The 24,582-nt window shown below is 35.7% G+C and overlaps 1 protein-coding gene across 5 annotated transcripts; it reads right to left on the bottom strand.

Annotated features, from left to right (window-relative positions):
• Window positions 1–4,906: 4,906 nt before the first annotated feature.
• LOC107878149 (ribonuclease 3-like protein 3) lies at window positions 4,907–20,939 on the bottom strand. Of its 5 annotated transcripts, none has more exons than XM_016725056.2 (5): window positions 20,751–20,897; window positions 12,083–12,184; window positions 10,994–11,382; window positions 7,213–7,416; window positions 4,907–5,337 (listed from the first exon to the last, which is right to left on the bottom strand). In XM_016725056.2, exons 2-5 carry the CDS (start codon window positions 12,159–12,161, stop codon window positions 5,056–5,058), a joined length of 954 nt encoding a protein of 317 aa, XP_016580542.1. In that variant the 5' UTR covers window positions 12,162–12,184; window positions 20,751–20,897; the 3' UTR covers window positions 4,907–5,055. The 5 variants fall into 5 exon arrangements, with proteins under 5 accessions (XP_016580542.1, XP_016580543.1, XP_047249812.1 ...); XM_016725057.2 differs by having other exon boundaries at window positions 7,213–7,359; window positions 20,751–20,895; XM_047393856.1 differs by having other exon boundaries at window positions 12,083–12,178; window positions 20,751–20,875.
• Between the last annotated feature and the right edge of the window lie 3,643 nt (window positions 20,940–24,582).

Below are 24,582 nucleotides of genomic sequence, written 5' to 3'. Positions count from 1 at the left end.
TATGGCTTTCTTCCCAATTTGATAGTGCTTAGACATATATGGAGGAGGTATTAATCTCCCCAAATGCTCTGCAGGAACAACCCAAGATTCTTCAGGAGGCACCGAAATAATATGCCCACTATATGCCATTTTATATTTTTCCACCGAATAATATTGAGAGGACTGCTCGTAAATTTTTAGTCCATATTTTGGACCGTATTGAGCTTGAATCTCTACCATAGCATATGGACAGGGTATTTTGTCCAAGTCAAAAACTCTGCACGTACAAGATCTTATTTGAAGATCGACCGTGGCAACATCACCATGACCGGTGATACTAAATTTATAATCTTTTATTTGATGAGATAATAATATATTCCCCAAACTAATGTTCGGTGATATTATTTTTTCAATTTCTAGAACAAATGGGGTTCTTCTTGGGCCCTCGAACTGCACACGCCTTTCGTTAAAAAATTGGACATCGTTCTTATTTATTATTTCAAATAGAGCCTTGATGGAAAATTCTTTTTCATCTCCAAACAATGAATTCATCGATTCAGCTATGTTTGATTTCATAATATTTTACCTATACAAAAGAATCACTTAGTACAACATCATACTAAACTTGTAACTCAAACAAGACATTAAATTCATAAGAATGTACCTATCTGCCAGACAGAATGCCCGACTCCATCTCTCAAAATCGACACATACGAGAAGTTCAGCTACCTTGGGATGCACATCCATTATTTGATTGAAATAGTCTGAAAACTCTTCTCTACTATATGTTTTAGTTGCTCTATAAAAAAGAGTCACGACCCTTTCATTGTGATAGTTGGTATGAATGTTCTCTCCAAGATGCCTGATGCAACAACTAAAGTAAGCTGAAGTGAAGAAAATTGAACCCATCTTTGGAATACTTGTATGCCTATCCGAAATAAAACACAACTCTTCGGTATCTTTAACACAGCTTCGCAGTTGTTCCAAAAAAAATCCATAAGAGGTATCACATTCCTTGTCCGCTACACAAAAAGCGACAGAAAAAATGTAATTCTCCACATCCTGCACCACCGCCGCTAGCAGAACTCCATTTTACTTGCTCCTCAAGAAGGTACCGTCGATGGCTATGCTTTTTCTCAAATGTTGAAAACCTTGAATCCAAGCACCATAAGATACAAAAAAGTACTTGAACCTTCCATTTTCATCAACATGCAATGTCGTCTTACTTTCGAAATTTGTAGACTCAATCATGTAACGGTAGGAATCCAGGACTGCATACCCATGCTCGTAAGTCCCCCTAAATAAGTCTTTGGAAATCCCTATGGCTGTATATATCTTCCAATAACTGAACAGGACACCTAATTTCGTAAGGATTTGATTGGCCATAACCCTTGTAGAAGGGCCTTTGCCATCGGGAAAACTACTCTTGAAATATTCACCGGGGACATTTGCCATGGCGTGAGGATTTTGGCCCGAGATGTGCTCCAAACCACATATGTGATACTTTTCATGTTTATAAATGATGAATCCATCAGAACTTATGTACTTTACCGCTCTCAACCACCACTTGCAGTTCGGATTAGCACATTTGTAGCAAAAGACACTGCTCGAATTAATCACCTTCTTTATTTTGAAATCTTTTTTCAAGCAAGAAATAAACAAAGTGGTAGTAGTTCATTCTTGTCCTTGAATGACATTCCATTGAAAAAGTCGGTCCCATCATCTTGAAGATTACCAGACTGTGTCGATCGAGAAGAACTGCTTACTATATTAGTTGCATCAATGGGCGTAGGTGTTTGATCATCATCTAGATTATTCATGTCTAGATCATCCAACCTATCATCAAAGATGTCTTGTTGTTCTTCTTCTTCTATGTTCTGGTTCTTATTCTCTCTCGTCTTTTCAACCACGTACACCCTTAACACCAGCCTGAATAAATCACTAAGACAAGCACATAACCGAACCTGATCTGTTATCTTAAAAGGTAGTACCCTCTGATTTTCAAAGGATATGTGTATGTAGCTGATGGCGAGTTCTTCTGGTTGACAATTCATTCCACAATAGCTGATGATTAAGTTCACAAAATCATCATAAGAAATATCACTTTGGACTGTTATAGCTATCGTCTCTAGCATTTCACCATCCTTCCAACGCCATACATATCTATTGCTCTTCTCGATCCATTGACCATGACAATCCACCCATATTGTTATTGATCCCTCTATTAGTGGTACCTAAATAAAGTCATTTGTTAAAAAAGTTAATAATGATTTCATAGTACTATAAATGAATCCCAACAAATGTGTAATCTATTGCAACAGAAAAGTAATCAATCGCAATAGATTACTTACCTATTGGGATTCATGTTACGCTTCTGAAGTTAATTTCAACAGATGAGTCATCAGCTGTAACAGGTGAATCATATGTTGCAATAGACTATATATCTGTTGCAACAGATCCAGCATCGGTTAGGATAGATGTTATGGTACTAAGGCACCTTTAAAGCTGAGTCCAACAGATGAGTGACATATTGCAACAGATAATTAACCTGTTGTGACAGATGAATTACCTATTGCAACAGACGATGATTTATTAGAATCGAGGTTAGGTTCTATCGCAACAGGTTACTAATATGTTCCAACAGATATTTATCATCTGTTGGAATCGAGTTCAGGTTCTACTGCAACAGGTTAGTAATATGTTGCAATAGATATTTACCTTGTTGCAATGACAACACGTCTGTTGGAATTGAGTTTAGGTTTTGTTGCAACAGGTTACTAATCTGTTGCAACAGATATTTATCATGTTACATCAGATAACTAATTTGTTGCAACAGATGGGTCATATGTTGTAATAGATGACCCATCTGTTCGATTCATGTTACAGTATTATAGAATTATAAGCATGAATCCAACATATGAGTTTTCCCATTGAAACAGATGTCTCATCTGTCGCAGCAAATGATTGATTTGTTTAAACAGATGGCTCTTATGTTACATTCATGTTCGTGTGCTATCTATTGTTGAAAAAATAGCACAATAGCAGTTACCCAGATGACAAATTCAACTAAAAATCATAATTTAACTTACCAAAGTCTCCTATGAAGTAATGTCAAAGTGAAAAGTGATGTACGAAACAAAATTTGACCTAAGAAATTGATCAATAGCAACAGTAGCGATAACAATAATAATGGTCAATAACAAGAAGATGAAGATGATAATGAAGTAAAAGATGATGATAATGAAGCAGAAGATGATGAATAAAGCAGCAGCAACAATGAACAACAAAAATCGCTAATAGAAAGAAAACAACAATAGATGAGAAGAGAGAGAAACGCACCTTTTTGTCCTCCGTTTTTCGTTATATTAGGTAAACATTTAGATCAAAGTGTGAATTTAAAAATTTCAGGGCTATTCTCAAACTTACCCAACTTTCTTAATCCAGAATAAAGTAATTGTCACCTCCACTCAATTATTAAGACTTGTGTCACCTACACCTTATTTTAAAACTCTTTATCACATACAGCTCAAAGCCCCATCAAACCTTGTCCAAGAAGCAACAGAATGTTTCTCCACTAAAAGGGTCGTTTGGTGGAGCGTATAAGATAATATTGAATAAGTTGTATTAGTAATGCGGGAATTAGTAGTGCAGGAATTAATAATATAGGAATTAGTGATATTGTGATTATTTTTTATGCTGTGTTTGATTTGATGTATTAAAAGTAATATGTATTGTTATATTTTAAAAAGAATATTGTTTGTTTACAAAAATACCCTCGACATATTATAACTTTGTGTATTTTCTTTGCAAAAGTTTATTATTCTTATTTAAAAATAAAAAAAGTTAACAATATAACTAATTATTTACTTTAAAATTTTTAGATTTAATCATTCACTTACAATTTTTTTTATTATCTTTTTTTTATTTGTTCATCATTTGCTTGTTGTTCCCACTTTGTGATATTTTTAAGTTGGAGGGAGGTACGTGTAACTTTTGGATGAGACAATAAAATCATTATTAACATAAAATTGTATTTTGTAGAGTGATAAAACTAAGTAGAAAAATTATTTTTATTTATGAATATCCTATTTACAAAATTAAAGCTGGTATGCAATTATGCAATTAGTTTTCAGATTTTGACCAAATAATATTTTTAAAGTTAATGGAGTAGTTTTGTTTATAACTAAAATTATTTGGAGGGATATTATTATCTTGATAAATTGAAAAGATGTAACTGATATTGAATAAAATGAAAATGATTTAGAAAAAAATTAAAGAAATTTGAGAGCATTTTTGTAAATAATAATAAAATTTGTAAACTAATTTATTTGAATAAATTTATTAGTACAAATATAAAAAATAAAATTAAAAAATTAAAAAATGTTTAAAAAAATTTGAGGGATATTTTTGTCTTTATACATACTAATCCCATGGTATTAAAACTCATGCATTACTAATACCACCATATGTGATGTATTAGTAATACACCCTATAATACCATGTACGGTGTATAACTAATACATGGCATTAGTAATGCATTGGTCCAAAATCCTACCAAATATAGTATTAAGTAATACCACACTTAATACATGAACTATTTCTCCTAATACGTCGTACCAAACGACCCCTAAATAAAAAAGGTACTCTCTGAATGCATCCAGAGCTGGATGAATGATGATACATATGAAATTATAAATGAAAAAGGTACTCTCTGAATGCATCCAGAGCTGGATGAATGATGATACATATGAAATTATGAATTCTAAGGAGTCTGGAGCCTAAAGGGCACTTTTTTGAAGTCAAAATTCCAAAACGGGTTGCCAAAAATATTTCAAACAAAAAAGGGTTGTTCGCAGCATGTCCAGACGTCCATTTCCCTAATGTACTTTTTAAAAAAGTTAGTGATAATTTGCAACAATATCGCAACTTGAATAACCCTCCGAGAAATTAACTAGATAAAAACAATGAGCCTTGTGAATTTTCAAAACAATGAGTCTGTATTCCAATTTGGGAATCCAAAATGGTAGACTTGCAATAAGAACAAAATAGAGACATAGTTCTATATCTAATGCCATATTAGCTATTAGCTATCTTCATATTGCTAACACTTAGCATTCCAATAACTTCATAATATGCCTTGTTTGCAGCTCTATTTAATGCAGTTTCTTTCTTTACATGGCACATGCCTTTTCCCCTCATTTGATTGTCAATGAAAACTTCAAAACTCCCATCATGTGACCACATATCGACCACTCGAACTTTAAGTTTATGCTTCTGGCAGGTCTCATAGAGCTTCTTCACCGGATTTGTTTGAAGCATTTCCGGTGTAATTATGGGCTCTAATAGAGTCTTTGCCACCTACACGTCATCCAAAATCAAAATCAGCATGCATTAGAGGCGAGGAATGAGAAAATACTGGTCAAGTGACATTTTGAGCCCCAATCAAGAAGAAAACAGAGAACAGAAATTAAAGAAGTTACCCTTCACATGCCAGAATTCTCATTAGTCAAAGTGACACATGTTTTTGAATATTTCTTGGGGTGTCTGGCCCAAGCTATAGTGTGACACATAGGGGACGCACAAAAGCCCGGATAGCAATCTATTCAAGTGGTCTTCCCTTTAAAAAGTTGAGTTAATATCATGTTGGTGCATCAGATAAAGTGACATTCTATATCTGCGTGATGTATTTCTTTGTCCCCTCAGTATCACGCTCAGACGCATACTTGTATATTATTCCATTGCATGGGACTATATGTAGATAAAACTCCAAGTAAGGAAATTGACCACCCATGCTAATCGAATTCTCATATGGTTCTCTTTCTCCCATAGCATTTTATGATGTGAAATCACTACTTCAGCATCCTATCACAGAAACCCATCCGAGATTCCTCATGAACTTTCAAGTCATAAGATGGTAACACAACATATAGTTTATCCATACATGGTTATACGATTAATTCATCAGATGACCGTCTCCTAATGATGGATGATCCCCAGTTCCTCCTTTTTCTAAAGTTACAGAATTCATATGCCATTTACAAAGTGCATCTGCCTTCAAGCCAAACCTTAACACAAAACACCCAGCTTAACCTAGCATTTGCATAGGCTGAGTTAATGGCGGAGCCAGAAATTTCACGAAGGGTGTTCAAGTATTGCACAAGTTAACTTTCTTTTTTTCACAAATGGTGAATTGAAAATTTTAAAATCAAGCTACATAATATTAATAACTAATTCTTATGAATAAACATACCAAAAAAATGAAAATCAAACTACATAATATTTAGCTTTAATGTTCATATTTAATTTAATATGAAGTGAACGGATAAGGCAAAAAAAAAGATAATTTTACACTTCAAGCTTCCACCGACCTCTGGTGACGACAATAATAACAACGAAACGTGCAAAATGAAGAGCAGGCATCAAAGAGGTTTTTTTAGAAATTCTATATGGAGCCTTTTTTTCACTTTTAGTAGCATTATAGAAATTTCTTTAGGATTTGCTTATTAACTTTAAGTTAAATAATTACTTTTAAGTTTTATTTAAAATTCTATTTTTAAAAATAAATAATAATCGATTGAAAATCCAATTGTCACTAATCTTTAACTTTTTTTCCTTAAATTTTTAAGTTGTAGGTCTCTAACTAAAAATTATTTTGATAAGTTATTTCAAAAATTACAGATTATTAACTACTTATATTTTAAAAATAGTTATTATTCTTACAATTAAAAGATTAAGTTATTAAGCTCTTCCAAAAATGTGAAAAAAGGCTTAAATGAAATGCGGCCACAGATGATTAAACCGGTGCTATTTGGGAGAATACACTTTTCTTGCATGCCCAAGACCCCAAGACCACTGGGCTACCGCACCTTATTGTTTAAAGAGTGTTAAAAATGACAAATTTAATCATTTCAAGCAGTATTTTACTTATATATATGGTATAATTTTCTGGCAAAGGGTGTTCGCCTGACCACCCTTGCTACAACGTAGCAAGACCCCTGGGCCGAGTGCAATTCCGTGCTATAACAAATAAAATTTAGCTAAAGATAAGGACAAGATGCTCGTCTTTTTTTTTTGCTGTTGTTGTTCATCCTTCCGCCTATCCGGAGTGTTGGAAATATTTTATTTCTTGTTTTTAAAATGTTTTTTTATGGAAGGTTCAAATAGGAGATTCAGTCCCTACTCCCTAGTAACCTATAAACTAACCAATAAGAACTACAAGAAAAAAGAACATACCTCCCAGGTAGTGTCAATTGAAGAATTGCTGTCAATAAATACTGCTCCTATTGTTGATTCAACAACATCAGCAAGCACCTTCGGAGCATTTATCAGTCCATGGGAATGCAATGGATAATCAGGAAGCACATTTATGAATGATTGAATCTGTGAATATAGATAATATTTATCCAGTGGAAGAGACGGGGAGGAGAGGTATAAAACCTGAAAGTGAAGGACTAAGAAGAGGTAAAGCAGTAAAGATAAGCAGTATATCAACGAAAAATCAACATATTCCAAACAAGGATGAGGTGGATGATAGCAGACCTACAGATCTATACAAGTAATATAAGTAATATGTCGAATGACTTTCAGCAGTACACAAAATTTAAGCTGGGCAATGATGGCAAAATGAAGTTTTGGTTGGTGGAGGTAATTTATTTCTTTTTACCCCTCCCTAGGAGCTCCCACCTTTTCTATCATAAACAAATGTTCGGAGACTAGAACCCCTGCCTTGCTCAATATAATGATATAGCGTGACCAGATGGACTAGCTTGCTATTCTAAATAAGGTAAATTTTTTGGATAACTACTGAAACAGAGCGCTCAGATCGGCCTCAAGTACATTTAAGAAACAAATTCCCAACTTTGTACTACTCCTCCTTGAATAGAGAAGCTTGTGTGTCTGAACTTCATTTCTTCTGGTGGCAATTGAATTTTAGGGGAGATTTTAATGATTGGGAGGTGGATGAAGTTGGACAATTACTACAACTCTAAAAAGGAGGCAGCCAGGTGCACAAAGCATCCCGTGTTACCAAGGTCTAGGGAAGGGTCGCACCCCAAGGGGGTGATGTAGACAATCTACGCTACTGCAAGCAATAGTGGCTGCTTCCACGGCTCGAACCTGTAACCTATAGGTCACACGGAGACAGCTTTACCGTTGCTCCAAGGCGGCATTCTACAACTATTGAGTATAGAAGTGAGAGGAGAATGAAGAGGGTGTCATAGTCTGGACATCAAGTAATGATATGAAATTCTGTTAAAAGCTGTTACAGCATCCTGCAAAAACAATCTGAAAACTTGGAGCTAAAATGGCCATGGAAGATGATTTGACCAAAGCACCTGTCAAGGTAGCTTGTATTGGGTGGTTGTCAGCCGAAAAGCATATTTAACCGAGACAACTTGTAGAGGAGAGGTATCTATTGAAGCAATAGATTTTATCTTTGTGGAGAAGAACTGGAATCAATCAATCACCTTTTTTACATCGTAAAGTAACTAAGCAATGTTGGGAGCCCTCAGATGTTAGGAGCTTATTGCAAAGCTGGAATGGACAAAAGATGGCAAAGATCCAGAAACAGTTTTGGCGGACCATTCTTTTGTGATTTGTTTGGACTATTTAGAGTGAGAGAAATGGTGCTTGTTTTGAGAATAAAATGAATCATATTTCTATAGTCAAGATTCAAGACCCAATGGCTACATAATCTATCTTTCTGGTGTGAGAGGAGACTTGGAACAGTATATGGATTTCGTGGACTCAATTGAAAATTATGCAATTTGAATCTAATATAATAGGGGGGTTTTGATTGTTGTACTTGTATGTACCTTCTTGGTACCTTATTAATCCTAACAAAGAAAACATTCTCTTCTTTTTACTTCTGAAGATGAGTGGAAACAGTTTTACCAACTAAAGGCATTGAAGGAAAAGAGAGTGTCCGCAAAAGTTTGGATAGTTTGTTCACATGAAAATGTATGAAAGACCAAACACAAGCTCTTCAGCTTAATTCATGGTGCCATTTTACTCAGTCTAGAACCAAGCAGTTTTGACGCTAGAGATGTTTGATGATGCAGTCAAGAGATAAAGCTAATATCTAAGCCTAGAAAAATAACTTAATTACTTTTTCGAATTCCGGAAAAAAGGATTCAGCAGAAAACATAATGCCCTTATAAGACTAACTAAAAAAAAATGCTTCAGATACTTAACTTATGTCCAAACCTACAAAAAATGATATAGCGGGATAAAGCTCTTGCAGTGAAAAGAAGGCAACAACCACTATTTTGGATATTTTAAAAGGATTCAGCTGAAAGCAAAGCGGATCTATAACAAACCACTCGTCTTTGGACATTTATTTGAAACCCTACAAAAATGATAAGAAGTCTTGAAATATTTCAAATTCTTACAAAAACATGGAAAAAGTGGGATAGAATTTCATATGCAAGTGTACAACAACAACAAACCCAGTGTATTCCCACAAAGTAGGTCTGAGGAGGGTAAAATGTACGCAGTCCATACCGCTACCTCCAAAGAAGTAGAGAGGTTGTTTCCAATAGACCCCCGGCTCAGGATAGAAAATAGTACACAAGGTCATAGTGGAACATGAAGCAGGATGGATGACATAACAAAAATAAGGAATAAGAAATACTAAAATAGATATCAGAGAAATATGAAATACGAGAAATACGAGCAATTCAAATAAAAGATGTCCACCTGCCTAGTAGTAACATACACTCATGGACCAAAGACACCCACCACACCCAAACTCTCCTGACTAGAGGCTCCTACTAAAGGACACAGTCCTAGGATTACTAACCCGGCTACACAAGAGCTCTCCTAACACCTTACTACAACTCACACACTCACCCTAGCCTTCTACCCTTATCCGCAACCTCCACACCTTCCTATCTAGGGTCATGTCCTCAGTAAGCTGTAGCTGCTCCATGTTATGTCTAATTACTTCCCTCTAGTATTTATTCGGCCTACCTCTACTCTTCCTAAAGCCATCCAAAGTTAGCTTCTCACACCTACGAACTGGGGAATTCGTCCTCCTGGCTCGACTCACTAAACTTGCATTCCATATACTCCGTCTTGGACCTACTCAACCTGAACCCCTTAGATTCAAGGGTTTGCCTCCAAACCTCCGTTCTTTCATTCCCCCCCCCCCCCCTCCCCCTCCCGCGTCTCATTAATCAGCACTACATCATCCGCAAATAACATACACCAAGGCACCTCACCTTGAATACTACACGTCAACACGTCCATCACCAACACAAACAGAAACAGGCGAAGAGTCTACCTCTGATGCAACCCTGTCTCGACCAAAAAATGCCCTGAGTCTCCTCCCGCCGTCCTCACCCGAGTCTTCCCTCCCTCGTACATATCCTTAATAGCTCTGATGTACGCCACCAGAACCCCTCTCACCTCCAAGCATCTCCAAAGAACCTCTCTAGAAACTTTGTCATACGCGTTCTCCAGGTCAATGAACACCATGTGCAAATCCCTCTTCCTTTCCCTATACTGCTCCACCAACCTCCTCACCAGGTGGATTGCCTCTGTCGTCGAGCGACCAAGCATAAAACCAAACTGATTCTCCGAAATGGACACGACCCTCCTCAATCTTAGCTCAACCACCCTGTCCCAAATCTTCATAGTGTAACTCAACAGCTTAATACCCCTATAGTTTTTGCAACTCTGAATGTCACCCTTGTTTTTATATAACGGAATAATCATACTCCATCTCCAAGCCTCAGGCATTCTCGCAGTCTTGAAAATGTCGTTAAACAAATCATACTTCATATGCAAGTGTATGTACGTGAAAATACTTCAATTTTCATTGGCACAAAAACTCGGGGGAAGAAAAAGGAAACGGCTAACGCCAATGTGCTATCTTATTTAGCAACCAAATGCTAAAACGTAAAAATTGTGCTGGACATCCCATATACTAGACGGGGTTATTGCTGCATAAAGTAGCCCGAAAAAGAAAAGGATTAAGACAAACCAAATTCCCTTGACTAGTAAGCTCACTTACTCGTCGTGCAAGGATAGGTCTTCCATGCCGTAAATATTTGTGGAAGCTATGGTTAACAGCAACACGCGCAAGCTTCTCCGTGTCAACATTTGCAGCACGTAGAGGTGACAACAACCCAGGTGGAAGATTTGGATACCTGGAAAACTGTTCTTTTGTGATCATAAGGTTAAGAACCGAGTCACCCACATACTCCAGCCGCTCATAAGATATATAGTCCTTGTGATACGACGGATGTGTAAAAGCTTGCTGCAATAAATTCTGATCATTGAAGTGGTACCCTATGATTTTCTGTACTTCTTCAACATTTTGTGATGTGTCATCTTGCAATGACCTTTTTGTTGCCTCCACATTTGCCAGTATACCTGGTAGGAAGCTATTCAAAATAGCCCCTATCAAAACAGTAGCTTGAGTCAAACAAGAGATTTGACTATAGCCTCTAATGCATCAAGTCCAGTAGAACAATTTAACTGGCGGAAATATAAAATGAACTGGAAGAAATAAAATCCAAGGCAGGACAACAGTAGTTTGGTATTTCCTTATTCCCAGTTCCCAAGTTCCCACATTCTACTGCCTGATAAGCCGCGGTCTTTTAGAACTATGTGCACCTGAAAGCAGACTCCATGGGCAGGTGCAACAGTGTTGCCAAGAGTTGTAATGTAAGAGTTGTGTAAAAACAAACAAAAGTTACTAGGATCTTGAATTTGGTAAATAGCTGCTTTCTTTGGCTGAGTATTTTTTTGATAAGTAGCTGCCTTCTTTGGGTCTTGCAGATAAAGATATCAGGTTGTCAATTTTAAAATAGAAGGCCACCTAACTGCAGAGAATTGAGTTGATTACTAGAAGTATTTATGTCAATAAGAGTTGCTTGGACTCCTAATTTCTTCCACAAAAGTGTGAAGATCTATCATCAAAAAGTAAAGCAGCAGAATAAGATAAAGAGAGTTGACACTTGAAAGTCACTTGGTATTATAAACACTTCTCAACATTTGCTGCAACACTGACAGCACCTACGCCTCAATCCAACCTAGTCGATGCAATATTTGTTTCATTATGACAAATGAGAAATCAGATTTTAGGAGAACGTCATACCAAATTTCATTGTTTCTTCCCATGCATCTGGATTCCTACTTTTTCCCACGGCATTAACTTGTCTTTTGAAGATTATCATCAGGTTGAAGAATCATTCTGACACTACCAGTACAGCAGTAGCACCTGATTAGAATCCAAACTATTTTTACTGTTTGGGCCTTATGAGGCGCCCAAACTTCTAGTAACTGCTGGTTCAAGATAATAGTACCATTTTCTGTCTCTAACTTTTTCTTCTTATATTAAACAAAAATTTATTTAGTAAAACTAATAGTTATAATTAGTAGCATAAGTTAGTAAACATAGAAATTGCTAAAACTTATGCCATGCTAAACAGAGGCCAATAATGAATTAACTAACTACTTGAAAACCTACAGTTGCAACTTGCAACTCATCGTAACATCCTTCTCTTCCTAAAGACAGAGACAGTAATCTACAGTGTGGAGAATGATGAGATAACCTAAGTTGTGCACCGAAACGTTTGCTATGATACACATCATTTTTCTCGTTCTACTCTACTTTTTTTTTTCGTTCTACACTTCTTATTTATTTGAAAAGGCTGGAGCTTTGCAAACCGTCGTACCACGTAATGTCACTACTAAAAGATTATTATTTTCCCATTGAAATTTCCCACTAAAAATATTATTTTCCCATTGAAATTTCCCACTAAAAAATGTCCAATGGCTGTTCCACAGATATTTTGATTGAATTAGTGAAAAAAGAAAAAATATTAGTGTTTTCACATGGAAAAATTAGGAACTTTCCCAGTATTTCAATGAAAATCTATTTTCCACCGTGTGTTTCCCTAGTAAGCTAGTTCGGTGGGAATGGGGGTGGGAAAAACATGTTTTATAACACAAATTTTCTATTAATCCGTGGTGGGAAAGCCTTTGTTTCTAGTAGTGTATACCATGTAGCACGTAAACCATTGCCTTTGGGTATGATGAAATAACCTTGATGAAATTACTCAAGGCACAACAACATGAGATCTGCATTGTATGAGATGCATTACTTATTCTCTTAGATAGGCGTATTGTAACTTGATTAATCATTTGCACAGTTAGTTAAGCTTAGATTAGGAGAATCCAGCTATCATCTAGGTAGTTCGTCGGTTGTTATAAATACACTGCATACTCCTTTCTTCCCCTTTCGTCCAGTTTAATCAAGTTGTGCAGTTTCCACTTTCTCTCCTCTTTTCGCACTATTTCTCTGTTACAGTCTCCATGGCTTGAGCTTGGACTCCATTGTAGAGAATGTTCCAAGCATCAATCATGTGATTTTCTGAACCTTGACATGGTATCAGAGACAGCAAATATTGCAATTTTTCGTTTTCGCTCTTTTCTGATTTCTCATTGATTGCACGATTTCCTATATCTCATCACATTTTTCTGTTTGTGTTATTTTTTTCGCTTCAATCGTCACTTGCTAATTGTTTCCTTTACTTCATTGAATTGACTAATTTTGAATTGGGACTTTAGATTGATTATTTCTTGTTTTCACACTCCTCGTGTTGCTTTGAGCTTCTTCAACTATGGCGGATGCAACTACTACTACAACCACACCAGGAAATCAAGGAAATACAGCTGCACCTACAATCGATGTGAGTAGTCCTCTTTACACCATCCTTCTGATGGAATCGGTGTTTCGTTAGTTCCTTTTCAGTTTGATGGAACTGGTTATAGATCCTGGAAACGAGGTGTTTTGTGTGCCTTATCTGTTAAGAAGAAGTTGGGTTTTATCAATGGCGAATGTAGGACACCACCTCCGAATTCTCCTTTATGTCATCAATGGGAATGATGTGATGATATGACAACATCATGGATTTTGAACTCGTTATCGAAGGAAATTGCTGACAGTGTTGAATGTGTATGATTTGCTTGAATTATGGTCAGAGTTGTCTGATAGGTATGACCAGAGGAACGGTGAGCTTTACCAGATTCAGCAGGAAATCACTGACCTGAGTCAGGGTACTCGAGATGTTACTGGATATTACACCAAATTGAAGAAGCTTAAAGAAGAACTAAGCAATCTCATTTTCAAACATGACTGTACCTGTGTCTGCACCTGTGGATCCAAGGAGTTCATATTCAAGGCTGAGCAAGATAAACGTCTCATACAGCTTTTGATGGGATTAAATGAGATTTACACTGTGATTGGGGGGAGAATTCTCATGATGAATCCTCTTCCCTCTATTGGAAAAGCCTTTGCTTTATTGGTGAATCTACCTCTTTGAATGCCAGTACTTCTGGTGTTAAACAATTCAGAACAAACTATGCTGCTAGTCATCCAAGTCACTCTGCAAATACCTTTCCAGACTGTTTTGTGATTTTTGTAAGAAGTCTGGTCACACCAAGGAGAGGTGCTACAAACTCCATGGATACCCGCAAAAACAACCTTCACATGTTCAAAAGTACAACGTGACATCTGAGCTAGGAAAAGCATCTGTTGTGAGCCACAAAGAAGCTCCCAATTTTGGTTTATTCAAGGAACAATATGGACAAATAGCTAGTTTGTTTACTCAGTTTCAGCTGAACAATGCAGAAAACAATCTTGACAGTGTCAATTACAACCAGTTGCCTAGTGGAGCTGCTCACTTTGCAGGTATTCTTGCTTGTAACTCCTCCATTGATTTTGATCATTTATCTTGTGGATGGTTCAAGGCAAGGTCTGACTTATGGATTCTAGATTCAGGTGCGATTGCATAAGACTTTTGATAGATCTCCTTTTCAGACATATCACCCTTACCTTATCCCATGTCGATTAGATTACCTGAGGTTATAGAGTCAAAGTAACTGAAATTGGAACTGTCAAACTTGCTTCCCGTATCATTTTGTACAAAGCCTTGTTTGTACCCTCTTTCAAGTATAACCTTGTGTCAATCAATTCCTTGACAATGCATCTTAAATGTATTGTCTCATTCACTGACTTTTTCTATCTTCTACAGGCCCCTGCTCGGAAGAGGCCTCTGGAGATTGGCAAAGCTCATGATGGACTATATTTTCTCCGCAAAGATTGGCTTCAGAAGAGCACTCAAACTATCAACAAAGGTCACAGCTTCTCTACTTGTGTTTCATCTAGTACCAAGTCTTTTCCTACTTCTTGTCTTTCTAGTACTGAAGCAGATGCAGTTACTTGTCACTGCAATTCCCATTCCTGCTCTCCATATGTAAATACTTCATTTCACAAAAGTAATACTGGTGTTGCTTCTGCACATGTTGCTTTACCTCGTAAGAATGATGTTGATAAGTTATGGCATAACAGACTTGGGCACGTGCCCTTTAGCAAAATGAGAAAAATATCTTCCATTCCAGTTAAGTTTTCCCTTGACCAATCTTTCTTTCGCCCAGTCTCCCCTATGGCAAGACAAACAAGGTTACCATTCCCCATAAGAACTAAAGGCACCACAACCATTTTTTATCTACTCGACATTGACTTGTGGGGGCCCTACCATGTAGCCACAAAAGACTAGCACAAATATTTTCTCACATTAACGGATGATCATAGTAATTAGTAGGTGTACTTGGACACAGCTCTTGAGTTGCAAAAGTAATGTGATTCACACTATTACAGCCTTTGTCTCTATGATAGAAAATCAGTTTAAGACCACCCTAAAAGCAGTAAGAATAGACAATGCTCTAGAGTTTACCACTAGCTGTCTCACTAATTTCTGTGTATCCATAGGTATTCTTCACCAGAAAAGTTGTCCTTATACACCTCTGCAGAATGGTGTATTAGACAGAAAACACAAGTATCTTCTTGAAACTGCTAGGGCTTTCCTCTTTCAATCTAAACTACCTTTGAAGTTTTAGGGTGAATGTGTTCTCACTACCACATACATCATTAATTGATTGCCCTCAGCTCCTCTCAATCACAAATGCCCTTTTGAATTGTTAGAAACCTTCATATTCTCACTTGAGGAGCTTTGGTTGCGTATGTTATCCCATCATACGTAAGTGCCATAGAACTAAATTTGACTTAAAGACTACACCTCATATTTTTGTTGGCTATCCTTTTGGGACTAAAAGGTACAGGTGCTAAGCCTGGCCACTAGGAACTACAACAACAACAACAACAACATACCCAGTGTATTCCCACCTTGTGGGGTCTGAGGAGGGTAGAGTGTACGCAGTCCATACCACTACCTCAAGTGAAGTAGAGAGGCTGTTTCCGATAGACCCCCAGCTTAGAACCAATAACAATATAACAAACACAATACATAAATACATATAAACTTGTACAGTATGCAAAATAAACTAGCAACGCTAGCCACAAGATAATACTAAAGCTATAGATCCGAAACCAAAGACAACACCCAACACCTACGAATAAGAAACTTCAGACACAAATACAGATACCGACACCCTCCCACCCCCTAACCCTCTACCCTAATCCGCATCATCCACACCTTCCTATCAAGGGTCATGTCCTCCGTAAGCTGTAACTGCTTCATATCATGCCTAATCACCTCCCTCCAATATTTCTTCGGCCTACCTATCCCCCCGCCTAAAATCATCCATAGCCAGTGCCTCACACCTCCGCGCATTAGAACCCCTCCTCATCACGTGCCCGAATCAACGTAATCTCACTTCTCGCATCTTGTCCTGTACCGAAGTCACTCCAACCTTTTCCCTAATAATCTCATTCCTCACCCTATGAGAATATTGCAGTTATCAGATATGTCTTTTTTTATGAGAATATTTTTCTATTTGAGTCTCTTAACCCTTTTGTTCCTAATCTTATTTTGATTTCAAGTCTTTTGATGATCCTATTACAATTGTTTCCCCTACCAATAGTGCTCATGACTTTGTACAAAATGATAAATTCAAGAGTTCCCTCTTGCTCTCCTAATTCTATACATGACTTAGACTCTACATCACCACAAGTAGTACCTTCTCCATGATGCATACCTACTGTGACCTCTACCACAACCTCAGCAATGTTTCCTCATTCTCAGGGACCTAGAAGATCTCAAAGGGATCATACGGCTCCTGCATATCTACAAGACTATGTCTATAAACTGCCACATGCACCACCTAGTCAAGCATCATCTAGTCAACTTGATCATTTACCATCTTCTTTTTATGCTTCTTTCACAGCACAACACCACATAACTCCTGATGATCTAGATCCTAAAAGTCAACTTTTTGCAATGAATGTATCTCTTGATAATGAGCCAATTTCTTATGAGGAGGCTGTTGTGAGTCTTGATTGGCAGGCAGCTATGACACATGAATTTCAGGCTTTGCATAACAATAATACTTGGGATTTTGTTCCTTTTCCTCCTAATAAGAGACCTATTGATTATAGGAGGGTATACAAAATAAAACACAAGGTTGATGGTAGTATTGAAAGGTTCAAAGCTAGGCTAGTAGTGAAGGGTTATACTCAACATGCAGGTGTGGACCATTTTGAAACCTTTTCTCCAGTTGTTAAAATGACAACTGCGAGGACCTTGATTGTTGTAGCATCCAAAAAACAGTGGAAAATCTATCAACTAGATGTGAATAATGCTTTTCTTCGTGGAGATCTGAATGAAGAAGTGTATATGGACGTTCCTCCTCCTGGTTTGCAGACTCATGATCTTACCTTGGTTTGTAAGCTGAAAAAATCACTCTTCGGTTTGAAACAAGCTAGTAAGCAATGGTATGCCAAGCTTGCTGATACTTTGAATTCTAGAGGCTATGTGCACTCTCATTATGATCACTCACTGTTTTATAGAAAAAAAAGGTACATCTGTTGTTTTTGTGGCAGTCTATGTAGATGATATCCTATTTACAGGCACTGACTATGAAGAGATCAATAACTTCAAAGCATTTCTTTATCAGCAATTTAAGATAGAACATTAAGGTTTAGTGAATTATTTCTTGGGTTAGAGGTGCTCAACAAACATGATGGTATTATCATTTCTAAGAGGTAATTTACTTTGTGTTTACTCAAGGAGTTTGATTGTCTCAACTACCCTAGTTTCAGTGTTCTCCTCTTGATCCTAATCTCAAGCTCAGAGCTAAGGAAGGTGTACCTGGATCAGATCCAACTCTTTCTAGAAAGTTAGTTGGGAAGTTGAACTTCCTCACCACTAACAGATTAAACATTGCATGTGGGGTTAAGCACCTGAGTCAGTTCATGTAAGATCCAAGAGAGCCTCACTTAAATGTTGCCTTCCACATGTAGAGATACTTAATGCAGGACCCCACCCTTGGAATTTTCTTGTCTAAATGAGAAGATCTTACTCTCAAAGACTTTTGTTATTTAGGGCAATTGCCCTGATTCAAGAAGGTCTTATCACATGCTTCATTGTTTTCTATTTTCTTAGGAGGAAGTCCTATTAGTTGGAAGTCTAAGAAGCAAGAAATCATTTCACTTTCTCCAATTGAGGCTGAATATAGATCACTAAGAAAAGTAGTAGGGGAGCTGGTGTGGTTGCACACTAAGTTGCTCGGACTCTTCAAGATGTCTACGGGTGCGTGTCGGAACCTCCAAAAATATTGTATTTTTGAAGGATCTGACACGGGTGCGGCAACATTTTTTGGAGAGTCCGAGCAACTTAGGTTGCACAGGTTGCTTAATGAATTGATTATCCCACCTTCAGGTCCCATTCCTATTCCTGATTATTGTGATAGTCAATCGGCCCTTCACATTGCCGGAAATCATGTGTTTCATGAACGTACTAAACACATCGAGGTTGATTGTCATTTTGTTCGAACCAAGCTTCAAGATGGGCTCGTTTCACTTCATCACATTGCTACTCATGATCAATTGGTTGATATCCTTACTAAGTCTCTCACAAGAATCAAACATGATGCCATCCTTGGCAAGTTGTCAGTGATCCCCTCACCTCCAACTTGAGAGGGGTATTGAGATGCATTACTTATTCTCTTAGTTAGGCATATTGTAACTTAATAATCATTGCAAAGTTAGTTAGTTAGTTAGTTATATAAGCTTAGATTAGGAGAATCCAATTGTCACCATTTGTCATCTAGGTAGTTAGTCGGTTGTTATAAATACACTGTATACTCCTTTCTTCCCCTTACGTCCAGTTTAATCAAGTTGTGTAGTTTCCACTTTCTCTCCTCTTTTCTCTCTGTTTTCTCTGTTACAGTCTCCATGGCTTGAGCTTGGACTCCATTGTTGAGAATGTACCAAGCTTCAATCATGTGATTTTATGGACCTTATCATTGCTCCTTCACATTCTAGAATAATCTGTATTAATTCAAATTATCCAAGTGATAAAAACGCCTCTAGTACAAAATTATTTTATCAATATAAATAATTGTCTGGACAATTCAAAATACTGATTGCAGCTACAATACTCCAACACTCATAGTGAGCACATCTGACCAAGACTTAGTGGGCAGATTTACTCGGCAACTATGCCTGTGAATCAATCAAGGTACGCCTAAGCTGACCTCAGCACCATCGTCATCCAAAAAAGAGTGAAGGGTGAAAAACACACCTAAAGTAGCTCAACTTTTGGAGTTTCATATCCGAACTATCAAATATGTGAGTTTCCTATGTGAACTATTGGGTGTGCAAACCAAAGTATCACATTAGTAGCTAAAGTAGAAGCTACATATATGGTGTATCTCTTAATGGTGTGATGCCTTTTGGGGAAAACCATGCGGGCTTGGCCCACCGTGTAAGAGTGTCTTTGGGTTGGTCAAGCCCAACAACTAGTATGAGAGCCCAAGTTTAGCAAGATGAGTACGGGGATGTGGTAGAGTGATGTGTGTGGTGCTCGATTTGCTCACCCTTACGAGCTGGGAGATGCACACACGAGAAGTAGTTGCAGGCTTCGATTTCCATAAAACTCAAACGATGTGGGTAGCACACAATACAGGGAATCTCGGTGGCCCCATGGATCATGGTGATGGACCAACCATGTGGAACTTAGTTCGAGGGAGAGATTGTTGAGTGTGGGTAGCATACAGTATAGTGAATCTCGGAAATTGACCCGTGGATCGTGGTGATGGGCCACGTGGAACTTAGTTCGAGGGAGAGATTATTGGATGTGCAAACCAAAGTCTCACATTGGTAGCTGAAGGAACTGGGAAGCTACATATAAGGTGTAGGATCTTTTAATGGGGTGAGGCCTTTTGGGAAAAATCATCTGGGCTTAGCCCAAAACAGACAATATCACACCATGTAAGAGGGTCTTTGGATTGGTCGAGTGCAACATAAACTATCACCAACAATTTATCAAAATACATCTAAACCGTCAATTGTTCACTTTTCATACCTAAAATGTCAGGTATGAAACTCAAAAAATTAATAGTTAAGATGTGTTTTGATACATAATTGGTAGAAAACTCGCATAATTGATAGTTCAGTGAAACTCAAAAAATCAAGATACTTTAGTGGGTCTTTCACCCTTTAAAAGTACATATTGGTTTAACTGGCAAAGTTACATTTCAGACCTGGAAATAAATTGTATTTAGAATTTTCATCCAAAGAACTTTGAACCAAATTTTTCTTATTTTCAATATACTTTCCACAAATCCTTAGATACCCATCTATGAATCAATCAAGAAAAAGATAAATAAGATAAAATCTTCAATTTTTAAGCTGAGATATACACTTTAAAAAAAAAAGAAAAAAAAAGCAAACAGTGTTATAAGGTATGCTGATGAAGTAGTTATTTCTGATAAGAAAGAGAGATTGGGAATTAGCTAACCATATTTGTGGAGGTTTTGAGGCGAAACCCAATTAAGGGCTGGAGCCAAAAAAGGGCGCAACCAAGACCCCATTTGTAACTGACTGAAGCATCTACCAATTTCTTCTGCCCATCGCCTTCCCTCGACACTTTTCCTTCCACTTCCCTCACTATTTTCAAGAAGCTAGTAATGTATAATATATTAATAACGTGAATTAGAAAAGAGATTTGAATTTTTTATCTTGTTAAAAAGGTTAAATTAAATTATTTTTTAATTTATTATTTAATTATTTTTTATTATATTAATTAAATGTTTTAAAATATATGATGCTCCTAAAATATATAATAGGGGAATTAATTAATATTTTCTTTTTATTAGATTTGTTAAAATATATGTGACTTTAAAATATGTAGTAGGTGAATTAATTAATATTATTTTTTTATTGTTCAATTAGAAAAATATTTCTAAAAGAGGTCTCTATTAATTAAGAAAATATTTCTATAAATATTGAGATGTACGTTAAATTAGAGAATAAACTAGTTTGTCTATTGAAAGAATATGATTGATACTCATCTTAATTTGATTCGATTGCATATATAGATTGGTGGATACTTAATTTTTTATGTTCATCTAACTTGATTCGATTGCATGTCTAGATTGGTGGATACTTGATTTTCTAACCCTCAACTTTTTCACTTTTTTTATCAGTATAATAGAATTCAACATGTGCGTGTATATATATAACTATACATATATATATGTGTGTGTGCGTGTGTATTTTCTTTATTTTCATTCAAAATCATTTTTTATGGTCAAAATTTTCGCTCAGATAAGAATTAGTTGGATAAAAATCGAAACTTTGTAATCACTATTATATTATTTTTTTTACAGTTTACAGGTCGTAGATAAATGTCAGTTGGCTTTGAAAAATTTCTTGTATAAAAGTTAGGTTTAATTGTATTGTTTTGATATATTTATTATCTTATTATTTTATTTTAATTTACAGATGTTAGATAAATGTGAGTCAGTTTTGAAATTTTTTTTAAGATAAAGGTTAAGTTTCATTGTATGGTCGTAATATCTCTATTAATTTATTATTTTGTGGTAGTTTACAGTTCGTCGATGAATCTCGATGGGCTTTGAGGAATTTTTTTATGTAAAGGTTAGGTTTAGTTGTATTATTTTGATATTTCTATTATCGTATTATTTTGTAATTGTTTACATATTCAAAAGATATTAAATTTAATTATTATATTCATTTTTATTATTTAAACAAATATATCCTATTTAGTGTAATGTTTGAATTCATTAAAGTGAGGTACACGTGTAAGGCGCGTACACCTAAACTAATATTTTTAAAAAGAGAGAGAGATGAGATTTCTTTTTTATAAATAAGAATTTTTATTTTTATAGCAAAATTTAAAAGGTTATTTAATTCTATTTTTTTGGGTATAGTATTTAATTCTATTTAAATGGTAAGAATACAATAGATTTCATTTCATCCTAATTAGCTTTGATTATATGTCAATTTATTGGATACTTAGCTAATATATGTCCGAACACAAGTTTGAAAGTTGAACATTTCAATTTATGAGTAAAATTAGTGGATATATTCGTGCTTCGCATGTCGTTAAAAAATTATTTTTAGTAAATAAATATTGTCATAATTTCATAATTCAGATATTCATTTCTTTATTTTTTTCAAACTTTTAATATTATGAGTTATTCCTTTATATCATAGTATTTTCAAGGTGTTGATTGCTTTTTTTTTTTTAATTCTTATCTCGCTTAACTATTGATTTTTGTACTTTGTGATGCTATTTGCCAAAATAGAATAATATTATGTAGCTTACCTACAAAATGATATTATTGTAATTAAATAATTAATCTAAAAATAAATATTATATTTCATAAAAGAATTGAAATAAAAATCTAACACAACTTATAATTTTACGTATTATTATAATAATTTTGTAATCTTATCGTATAACATTGATTTCATCATGAATATTATAAAAATTTCAATACAAGGTTTACTTTTGAATTCTTTCAAAATTTGTATAACATCCTTCTTTTCCTCTTCTTTTATATTTGTAGAATTGGATTGCAAAATAAGGTACTCCTATAAGATAAACGAAAAAATAAAAGAAATATAACTTTTAAAATTCTAAATAAAAATGAATCAAAATACCACTTAAAAACTTGTTATATTTAATATACAACTCAATTTTCTATGTGTGGAACTCATATTTTCATTATGTATCTTGAGAAAATTGAAGGAAAGGTGTTTTTTAAGATTTGAATAAAGGATTGGTGACATTGGCCAACTTAAAGGGTCAAACGTCATTAGAAAACTTGATTAAGTTAATTATGGACTTGATTAATATTTTCAAAACTTTCTAATCTTTTTCAAAAATACAAATCAACCCACACCCCTTTTCAATCCAAATCAACCAGTCTCTCTCCTCTCTCTCTCTCGACAGCTTCTCTCAACTCTCTTCCAAACAACAGTTTTGCAAAATTTTCTCTTCCATCCTCAGCGACTTCAACCTACGGCGAAAAATAGTCGGTCGAGTTCCCTTTCAACTTTCAACCGTCAATCGACGTAAAGACTTCTCCGGCGACAATAACTTTGAGTTTTTCATCATCCCATTTTTTTTCACAGGTAAAAAATTATGAAGAAACAGAGGAACTTGAGCCAACTACTCTTCTAGTATAGAAATATGGACTAAATAAAACCCTAATTTTTTATATTTCTTCTTCTTGTTGTTGTACTGTTGATTCGAATTTATTGGTGATTTTTGTTCACGGTTAATATTCTCTGTGTGTGTGTGTGTGTGATGTATTGGTGTTGCTGGGTTGATTTGTTGTTTGTCTTGGTAAAAATGGTGTTGCAATAAATGAAACATATGATGCAACAAATGAAGACATCTAATGCAACTGATGAAAACATCTGATGCAACAGGTTAAAATCTAATGCAACTATGAAAATCTAATGTAACAGATGAACAATCTAATAGATCATTCATCTGTTGCTACAGACGACTCTTCTGTTTGGAAGAAATCTAAATAATATTGATCCAACAGAGAATTCATTTTGCAACAGATGAGTGATATGTTTCAATAGTTCAGTGATCTGTTTTTACTATCTCCAATGGTTTAATTATTCGTTGCAACTGGTCAGTTATATGTTGCAACAGATAACATACTTGGTGCAACAAATCAGTGATCTATTTTTATTATTTCCAACGAATTACCCATCCGTTGCAATAGGTCAATTATATGTTGCAATAGATAACATACCTGGTGCAACAGATTAGTGATCTATTTTTATGGTTTCCAACGGATTACTCATCTGTTGCAATAGGTTGGTTATATATTGCAACAAATAAACTACCTGGTGTAGCAAATTAGTGATCTGTTTATGGTTTCCAATGATTTACTCATCTGTTGCAACGGTTGGTTATATGTTACATCAGATAACATACCTGGTGCAATAAATTAGTGATCTATTTTTTATATTTTCCAACGATTTACTCATCCGTTGTAACGGATCGGTTATATGTTGCATCAGATAAAATACTTGGTGCAACAAATTAGTGATCTATTTTTATTATTTCCAATGTTTACTCATCCATTGCATTTGAGTCAGTTATATATTGCATAAGATAAACTACCTAGTACAATAGATTAGTGATCTATTTTTATGGTTTCCAACGGTTTACTCATCCGTTGCAATGGGTTGGTTATATGTTGCATCAGATAAAATACCTGGTGCAACAGATTAGTGATCTATTTTTATTGTTTCCAACGGTTTACTTATCTGTTGCAACAGGTGGTTATATATTGCAA

The sequence above is a fragment of the Capsicum annuum genome, chromosome 7 (assembly GCF_002878395.1).
Source record: "Capsicum annuum cultivar UCD-10X-F1 chromosome 7, UCD10Xv1.1, whole genome shotgun sequence".
In the NCBI taxonomy this organism is placed as follows: Eukaryota; Viridiplantae; Streptophyta; class Magnoliopsida; order Solanales; family Solanaceae; genus Capsicum; species Capsicum annuum.
Note: the sequence above shows the minus strand (reverse complement) of the source record. Positions and strands in the feature narration are given on the sequence as shown.

Bases quoted from the DNA above. Each gene is read 5' to 3' on its own strand.
- LOC107878149 (XM_016725056.2), bottom strand. From the start codon at position 12,161: ATGATAATCTTCAAAAGACAAGTTAATGCCGTGGGAAAAAGTAGGAAT. The intron at 11,383-12,082 runs GTATGACGTTCT...CTGTTTTGATAG, and splicing joins GGAAGAAACAATGAAATTTG to GGGCTATTTTGAATAGCTTC. The intron at 5,338-7,212 runs GTATGTTCTTTT...GATGACGTGTAG, and splicing joins CAATTGACACTACCTGGGAG to GTGGCAAAGACTCTATTAGA.